Source organism: Alligator mississippiensis, chromosome 12 (genome assembly GCF_030867095.1).
Source record: "Alligator mississippiensis isolate rAllMis1 chromosome 12, rAllMis1, whole genome shotgun sequence".
Classification (NCBI taxonomy): Eukaryota; Metazoa; Chordata; order Crocodylia; family Alligatoridae; genus Alligator; species Alligator mississippiensis.
Window position 1 is genome coordinate 7457778 of NC_081835.1, and position 19084 is coordinate 7476861.

General features: G+C 50.9%; 1 protein-coding gene across 1 annotated transcript; it reads right to left on the reverse strand.

Annotated features, from left to right (window-relative positions):
- Nucleotides 1–3480: 3480 nt before the first annotated feature.
- PROK2 (prokineticin 2) lies at nucleotides 3481–13178 on the reverse strand. Its single transcript, XM_006274248.3, has 3 exons — nucleotides 12908–13178; nucleotides 9598–9723; nucleotides 3481–5801 (listed from the first exon to the last, which is right to left on the reverse strand). Exons 1-3 carry the CDS (start codon nucleotides 12983–12985, stop codon nucleotides 5676–5678), a joined length of 330 nt encoding a protein of 109 aa, XP_006274310.1. The 5' UTR covers nucleotides 12986–13178; the 3' UTR covers nucleotides 3481–5675.
- Between the last annotated feature and the right edge of the window lie 5906 nt (nucleotides 13179–19084).

Sequence of the window (19084 nt, forward strand, 5' to 3'; positions counted from 1 at the left end):
TTCTTTATGCTGTTTGCCTTATCATACTAAACATGCTAATATGCATTGTCGCTTAACTACTAGCCAAAATTCATTTTTTTAAAAAGACCAAGCTCTACAAAAAAGTCCAGTTAAAAAGTTCTGTGGTTCTGTAGTTAGTACATGGTGCAGGTACAGTGAAATCCCTGTTATCTGGGATTTTACTAACTGGTATTTCTAGCAACTGGAATCTCCGGTGAGCTGGCTGAACATGATGGGGAGGAAAGCTTGCATGTGGCCGCCAATGCCACCACGTTGTGCTGCCACCTCGCTGCATGTGGCCACTACCACCCTCCCACCCCCGCCCCACGTCCGAGTGAAAACCCTGTGCCCTTAAGTAACCGGCATTTTTTACATTACCGGTGCCCCCAATTCTCCACTCATACCAGACAGGGACTTTACTGGATTTCCCAAGCAAACCATGGCATTTTGCAAAACATCGTATCAGCTCTGTTTCCATGTTCTCAGGAGTTTTATTCTTGTTTCTCAAGGACTCCCCATTCCAGTTCTGTGTCCTCTCAGGCTTGATAATTTCTATCTTTCTTGTTTTCCACGTGTATTTGTGTGTCATGTCGCATGGCTTAACCACAGTTTTGCTTTTATCCCCGACTTGCATTTCGAGGCCTAGCTTTGTAAATTCTTCCAGTTTCATTGCCTTGACATGCACCACCGAATGTGAGAGAGGGGTTGCGAGGGGGCAGGAACATGAAGCTGGGAGGTGGAGAGTTAATGGGATAGGGTGGGTAATGAAATGGGAGGTAGAAAGGAAATGGAGGTGGGGGAAGGATGGTGAAATGCAGGAAGTCAGCCACTGAAGGGTAAAATAAAGACAAGTAAAAAAAAAAAAAAAAAGGAATTTAAAAAGAAAGAAAGAGGAAGTAAATTAAAGAAGGTCTCACATTTTGATAAATAAGGATTTGGGACTGGGGTGTGAGGGGTGCTGGTCATGGTTCCTAGGGCAGCTGGGAGTGGTGAGGCACTTTTGGGGGAGCTACCACCCCCACCCCAGGAAGGAAGCTCCAGTCCATGGGGACCTGCTCCAGCCCCCTTCCTTTCCCCAACCCAGATCCCATTCCTAGACCTATCTGTGCCCCGTGACCTGGCTAGCAGGTGTGTACTCTGCAGACTGTTTGCACCCCTAAGGATGGGAAGATCACACCCCCAGAGGCAGGAGGGGGAGTTGTCTTGCTACCAGAACCACCCCCTGGGGCAGTAGAGTTCAGGGGGTGTAAAATTTTCTACACAGAACAGCAGGGTGAGGAGGGGAGACTGCATCCTGGGATGCTGAAGGACTGCAACTTGGGTGGCTCATTTGTGGGGAGTGTTCACACATCAAGCTGGGTAACACAGATCAGAGAGAAACCTGCCTTGGAGTGGCGTAACTTTAAGCTGCCTAAAGTGTGCTTAAAATGAGTTCCAGATGTCAATGTGTGGACAGTCCAGGGGTTAAGAGCTCCAGGAGCCACCTAAAAGTAATGTGTAACAAGGCCCTAAATCTCCTTCCAAATCTATCATTGATATAATGATGAAAGTCAAACCACAAAGTTCAAACAGGAACGGTAAATTCCATTTATTTTCCAGCTATGTTAATGAAGGCCAAGCCCTGGAAGTATAAAATAAACAGACCACATGGATTTTATAAGAAGCCAGGCCTGGAAACAATCTATAACACAGAGGTTGGGGGGTTTTTTTCATCCCTTTTGTGTCTCAGTGAATGCTTTTCCCATGCCTTAAAAACCACACAAAGGCTCAGTGACAAAATTAAATATATTTCAAAACAGAAGACAGGGACACTGTCCAGACACAATGCCCAGTGTCATGTCAAGGCAAATAGTGTAGCATAAAAGTTTGAAGAAAACATTTCATAGCAGAGCTGGCTTGGATCTGGTCACCAACTTTTCTATCATTGTTGCTGAGTAAGCTCCGATACATCCCTCAAGTTAAAAAAAAATCTGGCTAAAGAATAACCTGGCGAGAGCATGTAGCCAGCAACTTTCTTTCAGACACTCATTCACCTATTATCACTGGCATCAAATGAAGCAATACTAAAGAATTTAAAGGTTGGCTTTTGTTTGTTTGCTTTGCTTTTTACACCGCAGATGGGAATGGAAGGAACTTTCCATGCTGGAAATCTTCACTGAGATGGGTGTGAAGGACAGTGGTTTACGGCAGAAAATTGGCAAGACTTGGGCAAGAATACACTAAATCTTCCTAGAAAAGACATGAAGTAATAAGAGTCAAGTGAGTATAAGGGAGAGTGGGTCTAGTGATAGTAATGCAAAGGGAGTAAATGGGAACATGGAAGTCATTGTTCCAGTGGTTCAATGGATGAACCAGACTGGTCCAGTGGTTCATCCAGTCCTGGTTCATCCAGTCCTGTATCCTGCCCTGAGAGTGGTCAGAACTGGATGTTTCAGAATAAGGTGCCAGAAATCCAGTCGCAGACAATTAAGGAGTAGCCTTCATGAGGAAGAAGCACTGCCCATGCCCCACCATCCATCACCGGTTGTCTCTGAAACATGAAGATTTAGATCCCCTGAATATTTCCTAAAATCTTATTTAATGCAACTGTGGATGTTCTCATTACCCATATAAATGTCTAATCCCATTATAGGGTAATTGGTATAAATTACAACTGCAAAATTGCGCTGCTCCTGTATAATAAAATCTCCTAGGAATTCTGTTTGGCAGGTCATCAGACAGAACTGTCCACTCACTCCCAGTGATATCAAACAGGATTATTGGTTCCTGGGGAGTTACTTCTGATTTATGCCAGCACGAGATGAGAAGCAGGCCCTCAGTCTCCTTGTACGTATTCATAGCTCTGAGCACGCTGGCATGGCTCAGCAAGAAAAAACAGAGTGAGGCTGATGGGATATGTGCAGCGGCTAATGCTGCAGTAGATGTCTGGCGGCAAGAGCCTGAGCCCCTTCAAGTGTTAAGTAAGAGAAATTCTATTGAAATCAATGGGTTTACACCCAAGTCAAAACTAGAGTAAGTGCAAAGGGAATTAGGCTCCTAATTCCTGGACACGACTCTCATTTGCAGTCTCAGGGTCAACTCCTCAGCATGTGGTAACTGGCCTTAGCTTTTAAGAAGCTAAGGGGAACCATTCTGACTGAGCACATCCATCTGTTGGCCTTTCAAGCTCACTTTAGAGGGAGGGAATTGTTTCGGATCTGAGGTCCTAGCCATTCCACTTGCTTGAATGGAGCTAGACTTTACACCAGTTGGATCCAGGCTCATTAAAGGAATTAAAAAAAACCCCACCGAGGTGAAAGTCTGGCTCCTGAAGTACAGTGCAGCAAAACTCCCTGTAAGTCAATTCAGCCTAAAAGGAATCAGTGATGAACATCCTCTTGCAAAATTAAAATCCACAGAAGCGCCAGGTCTGGCTCTCCTCCGCTTTGTGCAGGCATTCCTGCCTGCACCACAAAATAGGTGCGACATCCCCATTTGATTTGGTAGCATTTGACACCCAGAGATTGTGGAGAATCAGGCCCCTTGCTTCAGATGTGGAGGGAGTGAGTTACAAAACCAGCTGATGCTATCCAATGCTATCCCCAGCCAAAGTCATCAGTGAGCCCTGCTGGGTTCTGGCTCCTGCTAACATCATGCTTTTGTGGTATCTAACTGTTGGAAGACAAACTTTAGCCAGAGCTGTGTTTGAGACAGCAGCCTGCCTTAACGCAGAGCTTCTGAATGAATGGCCTCCAGGCCCTTTCTTTCCCCATTTTATTTCTGTCCACCAACTCAGCAGTGGCAATAAAGAGAACAAATTCTTGCCATGCGCTCAGTTTCTACAGTCTAGTACTCATCGACTGTTTGACCACAGTGCCTTGGCGATGGGCATGTGGTGGCAGTTAGTTAATTATGACTGCTCCTTTGCAGCAGATGTCTTGGAGGCATCTGATTGTGGTTTAACACGGTGCAAGGCTTTTCCACTTTCTGGGTTTGCCTGTCTCGGTTTTGCAGGGAAAGGTAAAGTAACGCTCGTTGATGTGTCAGTCTCAATCCCCTCGTTTACTGAGTCGTCTTGCTTTTCTCGGCTGGCACAGAGAACGTGCAGTAAGGAAGGTGTACGTTTCTCCTTTCCCTATAAAACAGTCTGCGCTATGGAATAGGGATGGGTTGCCAGTCTGCAAAGAATTTACAAAGTACGGTTCATAGGTCAACCACTTTTCAAAAGTAGTTTTACTCCTTATCGCTTACGTGAAAGGCTTACACAGGCCTAGGTTTTGTCCTGTCTCAGAGACCCACAACTATAAATTTCTCTTCTATAGCATGGGGTTTATCACAGGTGGGTATTTCTTCTTTCCCCAGGATGGGAAATCACTCACCTTGAAAGTAGTTGCATAATAGCAGTTGTGATCATCATGTTTACTTACACATCTATTGTACGTTGAAACAGAATGAGAGCTGAGAGTATTCGGTGCCCTCAAAGGTAGCTACTAAATGTGTTGGAGAATTTCCCATCCTCTATTTTTCCCATCCCCTAATTTACCATAATGCAACTCCACTACCTTGCCTTAAAGGTGCCAGATCAGAAAAGCCACTGAGTTTTGGAAGATGAATGGTTCCATTTTTCTTCTTTCTATGTATGTTGACATGGCTGGTGGCAAAAAAAGCATGTGAAATTCACACAAACCATTGGAATCCTTACCTCGGAGACTGGCAAGGACCTACGAAGTTAGACAGTATTTCCTAAAAATCACACACACCATACACTTGACATGCTTGGTGTGTTGATCCTTTGCGCCGTGCCTAGAAAAAACCTTGATGTTAGCTACAGGAAAATTCCACAGCACTCAAGTCACATCGCCTAAGAATGGAGCTCTGTGCAGGAAACGTGTATTGGGAAGAGTTGAGTTTTGTTCAAGATATATAACGGTGCAAAACCTTTTACAAAACTTCAGGGAGCTCTGCTCACACACGTAGTAACACTTTACATGGAATAAAAATTGAAGACCATGGTGACAAAAATAATGATATAATATTAAAATAAATGATATACTGTTATTATTCTGATACAGAATTTTGTCACAGCAATATTGATACATATACATGACAAGAAGTCAGGCAGACCATTACAATATACTTTAGGGGTTCGTTTGAAATATAAACTGCAGTTCAATACATGGTTTCAAATAAGCAGCTCGGTTTGTGCCAGATAAATTTACAAGAACTCATTTCTCTTTTTAAATATTAAAGCAACATAGAATCTTTCAACACTTTTTATGCTTAAATGCTTTGGTTTAATGTGCCAGTTTTAAAACACGTAAAGACTACAGATATCGGTTAAACTTTTAACGCACTGATGCTACTAACTTACAAGTACTGTTATAATTATAAAGGTACCAAATATAAACCTAAATACCATTCTTTTGCTATTTGTTTTATGCCTAACTTTGTTTCCCAGTATTACCTTCCATTGTTTAAATCAAGCTTACTGTTGTATAAAAAGATTGGCCAAGACTTTTCAAGTGACAAGGTCCTTTTCAAAATCTTGCCCACTATAATACAGTACCTCAGTGTTTGTTTTTAATGTTTACGAGGTGCAAAAGTATGCTAGAGATTTTTCTCTGGCAAATAGCTTGTTCATCACAATAACAAGAGAAATAAATAGTACACCAAATGACCGCTAAGAACAGTTCCTGCTAAAAGAAGACGTCTTCGTTTCTGAACTCCGGTAAACATCTGAATCTGCTCGGAGATATCCGCATGCAGGCCAAGTTAGGCAGGCACGGACAGGTGTGATGCATCCTCCTCCCGAAAAATGGGATCTGGAAGCAAACATTGAAAATGTCAGAAGCCGAGGGGAAAAAGCTGGCAGCAACGGCACGCAGTGTTATGTGAAACTGTGGCAGTGATACAGGTTCGCCTTTGTCTCCAATCGTCTAAATACGGATTGAAAAGAAAATGCATCAGCTTTCATCATCAGGCTTCTAGTTTTCTTTCTTTACTGTAAATGGCATCAGCACAGAGCGGTGATGGTTTTGTGCCTCTGTACCATGCTGCCCTCCTAATGCATCTGCAAGGCTTGCATAACTGCACACATGAGGATCACACAAGGAGACGACAACCATGCCTCCTGTGCAATACAGATAGCAGCAACTTGTGGTTTCCATGATGCGCTATGGGCCTTAAAGATCCTGTGACTCTGAATTGGGCTGGGGGAATTCAATGCTGGATGAGTAGACACCTTTGCACAGGCAAGCACTCACGCACTTCATGTCCAGCCAGACTATTTTCTCGTTGGTGTATAACACAGCCAAAAAAGCAATATTAAGGGAATGCTATGCAGCCTTACTTTGGTTCTGCTAGGCCAGTAGCTTTTCACCTGGTTGTCCCCAAACCACTGGGGGTCTGCAGACTATGTCTAAGGGGTCCACGAAAGATGACTATGATCAATAGAAAGTATATGAATACCCACACATATAATTTAAATGGGTCTGTACCCCCACTTGAAATTTCCAAAGGGGTCCACACTTCCATCCAACATTTTTTAGGGGTCCACAGATGAAAAAAGATTGAAAACTACTGTGCTAGGCCCCTTCATTGACACAGCCTTTGCTTATGTGGTCATACTATTTCTGCACAGAGCCCCTGTCTCTTGCTCCCAGGTCGGGGCTCTTACCTCCTGAGCAGCTCTTCTGCATTTTCCTTTCACCTCCCTATTTAGTACATGGCCAAAGTGTGATTTACCGCATGTTATCCAGCCTCTTTAATGACAAAATGTTAAATTTGCTCGTGAACTCTTCTACAGTGCTTGCCACAGTAGTATCTGGGGAAAACACAATACCTTTGCAAGGTAAGCTCTTCCCTTTAATAAATGGAGGATGCAGAGATTAAAGTCAAAAGCATTCACTAATTTGGGGCGCCTAGTTTGAGATGCACAGGCAGGTTTGACATGACTGGCAGGAAACACAGGTCCATCATTTTGCCCTTTAAAAAGAAATCAATGTTTTCACACAGAAAAAGTAGCTAAATAAACTTTGGGAATAGGAGTAAACCACAACCAGAATCAAATATTTCTATATTGAAGTGAGGGGAACCCCAGCAGACCTTTCCCTTGCATTGCTCCAGACAGCAGCTGCACCAGCTCTGTGCAGGTTCTCCTGCATCTCTGCTCCTGCCCCCTCCAGGGCTGAGAGCATGGCAGGGTGGAACGAAGGGTAGTCAAAGAAATCTGTGCTTGAATGATCTGGGATTTTTCTGGCTGCTGCAAACTAGAGCAGCGCTAGGCTGCTGAAACTTTTGTCTAATGCCTAGTGTATCGGGAAGCAAAGAGCAGAAAGGCGACAGAAAGCTAACTACTTCCCTTTGCGCAAGTACCTTCAAGGACTTGATCCTAAATCTGGACATATAAGGCCACTGTTGCACATATTCCTCCTCCCAACAGTTTACTACCCTATGCTTAACAGTGCCGTAAGCAGCACTTACACGAATATCTGAATATTCACCACCAGAACGCCATGCTTGTCAGCTTGCATATCCCTGTCCTCCTAATTGAAGATTTAATCATGTATGCTATCTACATGTCATCTCTTGAAACACAAACAAACGGGTGTTTTAAATAACACTGTCTAATGGTTAGAGAGGAGACTAGGATGCAGAAACTAGCGGCCACATCCAGAAGGGTCCTGCATCCGTGCTGGAAGAGGGGAAGCTCCTGTGTGACCTTGGGTGAACCTGTGCCTCAGTTTCCCATCTGGAAAGTGGGAATAAATAGTGAGACCCTCTCTCACAGGGCTAGTGGGAGGATAAACACACTGATGATTATGAGAAGGTCACATTGATCCACATCAGTGCCATGGACAGAAGCTCAGGGGCCACGTTTAACCCCCCGTTTTCAGCAATAGCCAAAATACCTCTGTTTCAGTTCAGCTGCTAACTCTCCGGAGTCCACTGTACACACTCACCACGTGTGATTTAACACAGGTGATAGTCTCCGCCCTAGTGAACGCAAGACTAATCTTCCGTGAAGACTAAATTGCCTTTCAATTTAGCGTAGCCTTTGAAGAGAGAGTTTAAATTCAGTGGCACAGCAGTGTGGGGAAAGCATGAATTGATGGTGTCTGCTTTGTACCTGACCTGTAGATAAATGAAAGGTTTCAGCATTCAGCACTACCGGGCTCTCAACCCCCACGCACAAAATATTTAAAAGGAAAGAAAAATAGAGCAAACCTTCCACTTTATTCCTGAAAATATTTAATTTCACAAAGTACAGGAAGGCAGTTCTCTACCTCACAAGGACACGGGCAGAGTGAGTTTCAAATTAGCCATGTGGAAGTTGTAAACTTCAATGACTCTAATCATACATGCCTTTGTTAATTGTGACACCATGTGCAGTCAGCTGAAGAGTATGGCGGACAGTATAAATTACTGTAACGGAACAAGGAGCTCCTAGGACAACCAGGAACTACTTCTCATTTGCAAGGAGGCTGCAACTGAAACAGGGTCTTAAAGAAGATATATGTCACCTTAGATAGCACGCATAAAAAATCAGGTGCCTAATATCTCAGTAGAAGATTTCAGGGTATATTTGTAGTCAGCGTGAAGCAGTCAGAAAAGGAACTGCAGACACACAGCTGACAAGTGGTGCCTGCAAACAAATGGAAGTGCAACTAACTTGTTTTGTACTTACAAATCCATAAATTACAGTCTTTCATGCCCGACTGCTCTTAGATCACACATTTTCGTGTGTGCAGCTTGAAAAACCAGCATGTTTTTCAAACCCTCGTCACAAACCAATTGGTAAAAATCCCTTTCAAAATGAACGTAGGGTTGTGCACTTTGTCAACTTCTGTCGTGCTGACCCGATAAAAAGAATCCTTCCTAACATAGCTGAGCTCAGTATATAGTTAAAGTCGAACACTTGAAAGTGGACAGTGCTTGGAAAAGGTACAGATCATATTATTGAATTTGCAGGTAAATATAATCACCATGGCAAGTTGTTTTAATGCGTCTTGGACTGGAAGAACCTGGCAGAGCTAGAGATTTAGCCTCACGTTCCTGAGCAGAAGTTCAAGAAAGCTGCCCTTCATGAGAGATGTTAAGGCTGGCTTCCGCTTCTCGGGTATAGCAATACGTTTTTAATGTCTTTTGGATCTTTAAATCTTTAGAACATAAGCACGGATGTGAAATGTCAGTGAAAGCGCTCCAATGAATAGGGCAGGTGTCTTCATGTATGTTGATGTTGTCACTTGTTTAATTATTTCCAACTTACACGAGTCTTCTCGCTCATATAGCAATATCAAAGATGACTTACATGAGTAAAGGGTTTGGGAAGTTTGATGCTGGAACTGTAAAGTGTTGCTTAACTCAAATGCCAAGAAAAATCGTAGGGTCCTTTTGACCTTGTGTTTTGTACAGAGATATTCTGACAGTAAAATATTTCTATACATTGAGCCCTTAATGCTATTTCTGTAACAAAGCAAAGTGCTTAGGATTGCAAGGTACATTACATACCCCTACAAGTACAGATTTCCATGCAATTTGACTTAAAATATATCCCAATTCCTTTCTGCCCTGTCAGTTTTGGTACCAGGGGAAATCGCCGTTATTACACATACTCACTTTATGACTCAGGGGATGACACTCCTCTCCCAAGCTGCCCATTGGTGTGCACATTCGCAAACTCCGAATCCAGAGGCTCACGGCGCAGCACATGCCTCCCCCGCACTGGAGATCCCTGTCGCAAGCCTGAAGCCAACACATCCATGAATCAATGCGACTAGGCAAACAAAAGCACTGGCCAAAGAGTCAATGTCACTGCTTTCCCAAATGCCTAAGAGCTGGAGCTTAATACAGGAAAGTTTTGCAACCTGGGAAAGTTTGTAGGCTCTAAGGACCCTCTTAATGTTGATACCAATGTGGTAGGCAGGACCTTGAGAGGTCAGCACCTTTGGCTCCTGTTCAGCTGAATAGACATTGCGGAGTCAAACCCTACTGAAACATGCAATGATCAAACAGGGAGTTGGATTGGGCTGATGGATCCAAATTAGCCATCCGATCCATTCATAGCTGATGTTATAATTGGCAGTAGTCTGTTGCCCAGCTCAGGAAAGCATCCCTCTGTGCTGTCCTGAACAATGATGGGCTTAAAACATGCACTGATGTGCTTTCCCGAATCGAGGCCTAAGTGAAGCTGAGGAGGTATAAAATGAGTCAAGTGTGTCAAAGAAATCAGACCCCCTGCCTAGAAGAGGAGCTAATGCTGTTAAACTAATAAATGGATTTAAAGATTTTTATACCACTTTTCCTTCTGGATACTTATTCTACTATTTCATGGTTGAGTGCCTGCCCAAATATAAGACTGTATTACACTTTTATTACAGAAGTCCAAATGGAACAAGATAAAATGCAAGTTTAATCAAGGATTTTATGATTGTTAGCTATAGCTACGTCTCAGTTAAAACGTGTTTTAATATCGAAGAGAATGGTGCTGAATAAAACAGTTCCGCATCCAGAGAGGCTAATATAAGTGGGAGGAGGAGGGGACGTACATTGTTAATCTCAGACACTGGCTTCAGACATATTTGTGGCTCATCTAAACACAAGATGAACTATGTATTATTTAGCATATTTTGAAAAAAAAATGTTAAGAACAACTGGCACACTGTGGGTGAGAAATTAATGACCACACAGGTTTGCTCCTGTTGAAGTGCTTTCCAAACCAAAAAGAGTGTAAGAATGTAATTATAGCAATTCAAGGCAGAATCATATTCTACTTACTCAGGAGAGGACTCCCACTGAAATCAGTGGGCCCGCTCACATAGTAAAGGCAAGCCGAACTGGATCATTATTTTTGGTTTATATATCTGACAGCGAGAGTGACCAGCAGAAAAGGGCCTGATCAAGAAGACAAACTCTGAAAAATGTGCATACAGGATCATAATAGCTATAAAAGAGACTATTATCTAATGCAACAAATACACCAGAAAAAGCATTTAAGGGTCCTACTTTGGGATTGGCAACATGCCATTATACCGTACGTGGCTGGGTACATAGTATGCCATTTAAAAAAAGCAGAATTCAGATCAAAATGCATACTTAATGCACAGCTAGTAACTAGTAACTCAGAGTGAGGCTTAAGCAACTAAACAGTCTGCATAGCCAAAAAGTGTAGCACTCCGACTAAAGTATGCATTTAACAAAGTAAATGACTGTATGGTTTAAATGAGCCCAAATACATAAAGCATTTACCCAGAAGACTAATATGGCTCTATAAACTGTGGGTAAAGGCTCTATAATCTGCTGCCAAAGCCCCCCAGCTAGATAATATTTGCTTTTTAACCTTCCACAAACAAAGAAAAAACCCTAACAAGGAAATTCTGCTCTAGTGACACACTTACAAGCTCACAGTGGACCCATTGATGCTTGCGTTCTTTTGTACTGACGGCAGAAAGCTTGTGCAAGATCAGAAAAGAAATTTGGGGAGGAGGGACGGGGTCCAAGACGGCTTTGGGTGGGCAGCCCTGTAAATAGGACAATTACAAAACCTGCAGTGTGTCATCCTCACTCCCCTCTCCTCCAGAGTCTGGAATGTAGCTCTGCAGTTCTCCGTCAGAAAGTTATGCCTGCTATTTGTATTACAAAAAAGGGTACTCACACCAAAAGGGTCTTTAATTGGCACAGCATCTTAGGGCACTTGCTTGTGCTGGTGCTAGGGATGCATTTTGAATGGTTTATAATGGTTAGTAAGTTTATAGTGCATTCTTTTGTCTAGGGGAAGTCCTATGCTGGAAAGGAGGGGAACACACTGAAGTGATCTGATGCCCGTTCAACAGGTGGTACCTTGCCCTAATCCACCCTTCCTCGCGGGCTCCCTGTGAACGTCGAGATCCCTTATGCCCCAAGAAGCCCCCTCATTGCAGGGGCACTCCTCTCCCAGGAATGTGCCCCTCGCAGCAAGCCCGGCTGGCAGACACTAGCCCTAAAAGCGAGTCCATCTGAGCCTAGAGAGAGGCAAGGATTTCTTAGGGTGATCTCTTTTATTGAATCAGCTATGTAGTCAGGATAAAGTCAGACAAGCTTTCGAGTCTTCCACAGACCTTATCAAGCCAGACAAGCTTTTGAAGGTAAGACAGTCTTCCTCTTGTTCGAGGTATTGGCGTGAAGTTATAATGGACAGTAGTGGTTCAATCTGAGGAAGAACATCTTGCCTTCAAAAGCTCGTCTAATTTTATCCCAACCTCAAAGCAGGTCGTTTAAAAGAGATCACCGGACAAAATCCTTGCCTGACACATCATTTTCGGACCATCACGGCTGCATCTTATGCTACGGTCCAGATACCCCGGGCAGGGGCTGTGGTTGACACTTTGCTTCAGGGGAATCGTCAGCTCTTTCCTCTAGAACAGAGGTTCCCAAACTTTTTTTTATCGCATACCCCCTTCCACATTTGCCAGCTGCCCACGTACCCCTATCAGCACACGTTTCACAAATGCCAATGATTATTATAATGATAATTAAATCCACCATTGCACAATTCCTCCCACCCACCCATGTCTTGTGTAGCCCGCAGGGGTGCCAAGCTTGGGAACCCCTGCCCCAGAGGTCATTTCAGGCCTTTGCCTCTAGGCATTATGTCCCACAGCGGCTAAAGCGTTCCCACAGACCCTGTCCCGCTCTCCGCTCCAGCACCCCCTGCCTCTACCTCCTACCAACATTTCTTGCACAAACTGGGATGCAACAGGGACCGCAGCCCCCTCGAGCATCCTTGGGCGCCCGCTTGGGGGCGAGGGGCAGGGTGACTCCAGCTCCCAGCCCCACCTGCCCAGCCCGGGGCAAAGCCCCGTTGCCTCCCGCCCGGTCAGGCTCGGAGCTGCCGGAGAAGCAGCAGCGCCCGAGCCCCCGTCCCAGCCCAGCGGGGACGCCCGGGACTCACCCCAGTGATGACGGCGGCGTGCCCGGCCCCGAGCAGCAGCAGCAGCAGCAGCGGGACGAGGAGGAGGAGGCTCCGCATCGCGCCGTCCGGGCCCCGAGGGCTGCGGGAGCCGGAGCCGGGAGAGGGGAGCCGGAGCCGGAGCCGGAGCCTGCAGCCGGGCTGCTCCCGCCGTTATAAAGCCGGGGGCTGCCATTCACTGCAGCGTGAGTCACCGCCGCCCGCCCCGGGGAGGCGGCCCGGCCCGGCCCGGACACGGGGGCGCGGGACCCTCGGAGCCCGCCCGGCACACCTGTGCGTGCACCGCGCCCCGCGCACAGCCCCTGCACCGGTGTGTGCACGCACACCGCCCTGCACACACCTGTGTGTGCACCGCGCCCCGCGCACAGCCCCTGCACCGGTGTGTGCACGCACACCGCCCTGCACACACCTGTGCGTGCACCGCGCCCCGCGCACAGCCCCTGCACCGGTGTGTGCACGCACACCGCCCTGCACACACCTGTGTGTGCACCGCGCCCCGCGCACAGCCCCTGCACCGGTGTGTGCACGCACACCGCCCTGCACACACCTGGGCGTGCGCCCCCACCCCGCACACAGCCCCTGCACCGGTGTGTGCACGCACACCGCCCTGCACACACCTGTGCGTGCACCGCGCCCCGCGCACAGCCCCTGCACCGGTGTGTGCACGCACACCGCCCTGCACACACCTGTGCGTGCACCGCGCCCCGCGCACAGCCCCTGCACCGGTGTGTGCACGCACACCGCCCTGCACACACCTGTGCGTGCACCGCGCCCCGCGCACAGCCCCTGCACCGGTGTGTGCACGCACACCGCCCTGCACACACCTGTGCGTGCACCGCGCCCCGCACACAGCCCCTGCACCGGTGTGTGCACGCACACCGCCCTGCACACACCTGTGTGTGCGCCCCCGCCCCGCACACAGCCCCTGCACCGGTGTGTGCACGCACACCGCCCTGCACACACCTGTGTGTGCACCGCGCCCCGCGCACAGCCCCTGCACCGGTGTGTGCACGCACACCGCCCTGCACACACCTGTGCGTGCACCGCGCCCCGCACACAGCCCCTGCACCGGTGTGTGCACGCACACCGCCCTGCACACACCTGTGTGTGCGCCCCCGCCCCGCACACAGCCCCTGCACCGGTGTGTGCACGCACACCGCCCTGCACACACCTGTGTGTGCACCGCGCCCCGCGCACAGCCCCTGCACCGGTGTGTGCACGCACACCGCCCTGCACACACCTGTGCGTGCACCGCGCCCCGCGCACAGCCCCTGCACCGGTGTGTGCACGCACACCGCCCTGCACACACCTGTGTGTGCACCGCGCCCCGCGCACAGCCCCTGCACCGGTGTGTGCACGCACACCGCCCTGCACACACCTGGGCGTGCGCCCCCACCCCGCACACAGCCCCTGCACCGGTGTGTGCACGCACACCGCCCTGCACACACCTGTGCGTGCACCGCGCCCCGCGCACAGCCCCTGCACCGGTGTGTGCACGCACACCGCCCTGCACACACCTGTGCGTGCACCGCGCCCCGCGCACAGCCCCTGCACCGGTGTGTGCACGCACACCGCCCTGCACACACCTGTGCGTGCACCGCGCCCCGCGCACAGCCCCTGCACCGGTGTGTGCACGCACACCGCCCTGCACACACCTGTGCGTGCACCGCGCCCCGCACACAGCCCCTGCACCGGTGTGTGCACGCACACCGCCCTGCACACACCTGTGTGTGCGCCCCCGCCCCGCACACAGCCCCTGCACCGGTGTGTGCACGCACACCGCCCTGCACACACCTGTGTGTGCGCCCCCGCCCCGCACACAGCCCCTGCACCGGTGTGTGCACGCACACCGCCCTGCACACACCTGTGTGTGCACCGCGCCCCGCGCACAGCCCCTGCACCGGTGTGTGCACGCACACCGCCCTGCACACACCTGTGTGTGCACCGCGCCCCGCGCACAGCCCCTGCACCGGTGTGTGCACGCACACCGCCCTGCACACACCTGTGTGTGCGCCCCCGCCCCGCACACAGCCCCTGCACCGGTGTGTGCACGCACACCGCCCTGCACACACCTGTGTGTGCGCCCCCGCCCCGCACACAGCCCCTGCACCGGTGTGTGCACGCACACCGCCCTGCACACACCTGTGTGTGCACCGCGCCCCGCGCACAGCCCCTGCACCGGTGTGTGCACGCACACCGCCCTGCACACACCTGTGCGTGCACCGCGCCCCGCACACAGCCCCTGCACCGGTGTGTGCACGCACACCGCCCTGCACACACCTGTGTGTGCACCCCCGCCCCGCACACAGCCCCTGCACCGGTGTGTGCACGCACACCGCCCTGCACACACCTGTGCGTGCACCGCGCCCCGCACACAGCCCCTGCACCGGTGTGTGCACGCACACCGCCCTGCACACACCTGTGTGTGCACCCCCGCCCCGCACACAGCCCCTGCACCGGTGTGTGCACGCACACCGCCCTGCACACACCTGTGTGTGCACCCCCGCCCCGCACACAGCCCCTGCACCGGTGTGTGCACGCACACCGCCCTGCACACACCTGTGTGTGCACCGCGCCCCGCGCACAGCCCCTGCACCGGTGTGTGCACGCACACCGCCCTGCACACACCTGTGCGTGCACCGCGCCCCGCACACAGCCCCTGCACCGGTGTGTGCACGCACACCGCCCTGCACACACCTGTGTGTGCACCCCCGCCCCGCACACAGCCCCTGCACCGGTGTGTGCACGCACACCGCCCTGCACACACCTGTGTGTGCACCGCGCCCCGCGCACAGCCCCTGCACCGGTGTGTGCACGCACACCGCCCTGCGCACACCTGTGTGTGCACCGCGCCCCGCACACAGCCCCTGCACCGGTGTGTGCACGCACACCGCCCTGCACACACCTGTGTGTGCACCGCGCCCCGCGCACAGCCCCTGCACCAGTGTGTGCACGCACACCGCCCTGCACACACCTGTGTGTGCACCGCGCCCCGCGCACAGCCCCTGCACCAGTGTGTGCACGCACACCGCCCTGCACACACCTGGGCGTGCGCCCCCACCCCGCACACAGCCCCTGCACCGGTGTGTGCACGCACACCGCCCTGCACACACCTGTGTGTGCACCGCGCCCCGCGCACAGCCCCTGCACCAGTGTGTGCACGCACACCGCCCTGCACACACCTGGGCGTGCGCCCCCACCCCGCACACAGCCCCTGCACCGGTGTGTGCACGCACACCGCCCTGCACACACCTGGGCGTGCGCCCCCACCCCGCACACAGCCCCTGCACCGGTGTGTGCACGCACACCGCCCTGCACACACCTGTGTGCGCACCCCCGCCCCGCACACAGCCCCTGCACCGGTGTGTGCACGCACACCGCCCTGCACACACCTGGGCGTGCACCCCCACCCCGCACACAGCCCCTGCACCGGTGTGTGCACGCACACCGCCCTGCACACACCTGGGCGTGCACCCCCACCCCGCACACAGCCCCTGCACCGGTGTGTGCACGCACACCGCCCTGCACACACCTGTGTGTGCACCCCCGCCCCGCGCACAGCCCCTGCACCGGTGTGTGCACACACACCGCCCTGCACACACCTGTGTGTGCACCGCGCCCCGCACACAGCCCCTGCACCGGTGTGTGCACGCACACTGCCCTGCACACACCTGTGTGTGCGCCCCCGCCCCGCACACAGCCCCTGCACCGGTGTGTGTATGCACACACACTGCCCTGCACACCCAGTGTGTGCACGCACACACACAGCCCTATCCACCTGTGTGCGCACCCTGAGCCAACAAACCCCATGAACCCGTGCGTGCATGTGCACACATGGCCCTATACACCTATGTGTACACCTCCAGCCCTGCACACACCTGTGTACATGCAAATACGCAGCCCTATACATCTGTGTGTACACCTCCAGCTCTGCACACACCTGTGTGCACCCCCCAGCCCAGCACTCAGCCCCATGTACCCGTGTGCATGCGTGCACACACAGCCCTGCACACACCTGTGTGTACACGCATATACACAGCCCTATACACCTGTGTGTACACCCCCAGCTCTGCAAATACCTGTGTGTACACACACACAGCCCTGTGCATCTGTGTACACCCCACAGCTCTGCACACACAGCCTCATGCACCTATGTGTACATGCACACACACACGCAGCCCTGTGCCCCTGTGTGCACACACACATGCAGCCCTATACACCTGTGTGTACACACACATAGCCCTGTGCTCCTGGGTGTATATACACACCCCTATACACCTGTTGTACACCCTCTGAGCCCTGCATACCTCTGTGTATACACACACCCTCCCAACACACACAGCCCTGTGCACCTTTGCATACACACACACAAACACACACACACACACAGCCTGATACACCTGTGTGTACATGCACACACACAGCCCTGTGCCCCTGTGTATACACACACCCCTATACACCTGTTGTACACCTCCCCAGAGCCCTGTATATCTCCGTGTACACTGCCACCCCAGCCCTGTACAGACACAGCCCTGTGCACCTATGTGTACATCTGCGCGCGTGCGCACGCACACACACACACACACACAGCCCAATACACCTCTGTGTACATGCATACATACACAGCCCTATACACCTGTGTGTACACACCCCTCCAGAGCCCTGTACACATACATAGAGCCTTCTGCACCTATGTGTACACACATACACACCATATACACCTGTGTGTACACATACACAGAGTCCTGTACATCTGTGTACACACCTCCCCTAGAACCCTGTGCCCCTGTGTGCACACACATGCACCCCCCTCCCTGCTTTATACACCTGTGTGCATAGGTGCATTCACCCCCCCCAAGCCCTGTGTGTGCTCACACACCCCTCGAGAGCACTTGTACACCTGTGCATGCCCACATGGGGAGGACAGTACATTTGTGTACAACCTCCCCCACCACAAGAATATTGTATCTGTGTATACAGATGCAGGGAGGACTGTATACCTGTGTGTGCACCCCCTCCCCCCTGAACACTATGCACCCACATCTGTGCACACACACACACACACACACACACACACACACACAGCAGGGGGGCACTGTGCACCCCTGTACACACAGCATGCATACGGGCATCACGGTGCTGGAAATACATGGGGAGCACAGTACACACACACACTGAGAGCACTGTACATGCGTGCATGCATGCACACACACAGACATGGGCTGTACATACATACATACACATCAATAACTTTATACAGCTATGCACACACACATGCACATGGGGGCACTGTACAGCCCTGTACACACATGGGGAGCACAGTACACCCATGTACATACACACATAATGAGAGCACCATACACACGTGCATACACACACACAGACATGGGGAGGATAGTACATTCATCTACACCTCTCCCCCACAGAGAACACTGTACATCTGTGCGCACACACACAGGGAATACTATAGACCCATGTGCATGGAGAGCACTGTACATACATGCATGTGTGCACACACACACACACAGAGGCTTGTACACACATAAACACACATCAGTAACTCTATACACCCATGTCCACATGCACACACATGGGGGGGAACTTTCACCCCTGTACAGACATGGGGAGCACAGTACACCCACGCGCACACACACACATACACACATCCTGAGAGCACTGTACACCTGTGTGTATACAGACACAGACATGGGGAGGACAGTACACTTGTGTACACCCTTCTCCCCAGAGAACATTGTACATCTGTGCATACACACACAGAGACAGACACAGGGAAGACTGTATACCCATGAGCACTCACACAGAGACACGCACACTGACAGCACTGTACACCTATGTGTACACACACAGCCACAGGGAGGGCAATATGCTCATGTATATACACACACCCAAGATCACCATACACCTGTGCATACACACACACACACACACACACAGATATGGGGAGGATGGTACACCTCCCGACCAGAGCACTATACACCTGTGTATAGATATGGGAAGGAATGGGAATGACTGTATACCCATCTACACACACACACACACGGCAAGCACACAAACGGACGAGCACAGGGCACAAGTGCATGCAACTGAGGCATGGGAAGTACAGCACACCCACCCATCCACGTGGAGAGAGCACCGCAC

Excerpts from the sequence above, each read along its gene's own strand:
- PROK2 (XM_006274248.3), bottom strand. The coding sequence starts at position 12,985 with ATGCGGAGCCTCCTCCTCCTCGTCCCGCTGCTGCTGCTGCTGCTGCTC. Across the intron at positions 9,724-12,907 it reads ACGCCGCCGTCATCACTGGG|GCTTGCGACAGGGATCTCCA; the intron begins GTGAGTCCCGGG and ends TGTTGGCTTCAG. Across the intron at positions 5,802-9,597 it reads GTCATCCCCTGAGTCATAAA|ATCCCATTTTTCGGGAGGAG; the intron begins GTGAGTATGTGT and ends GTTTGCTTCCAG.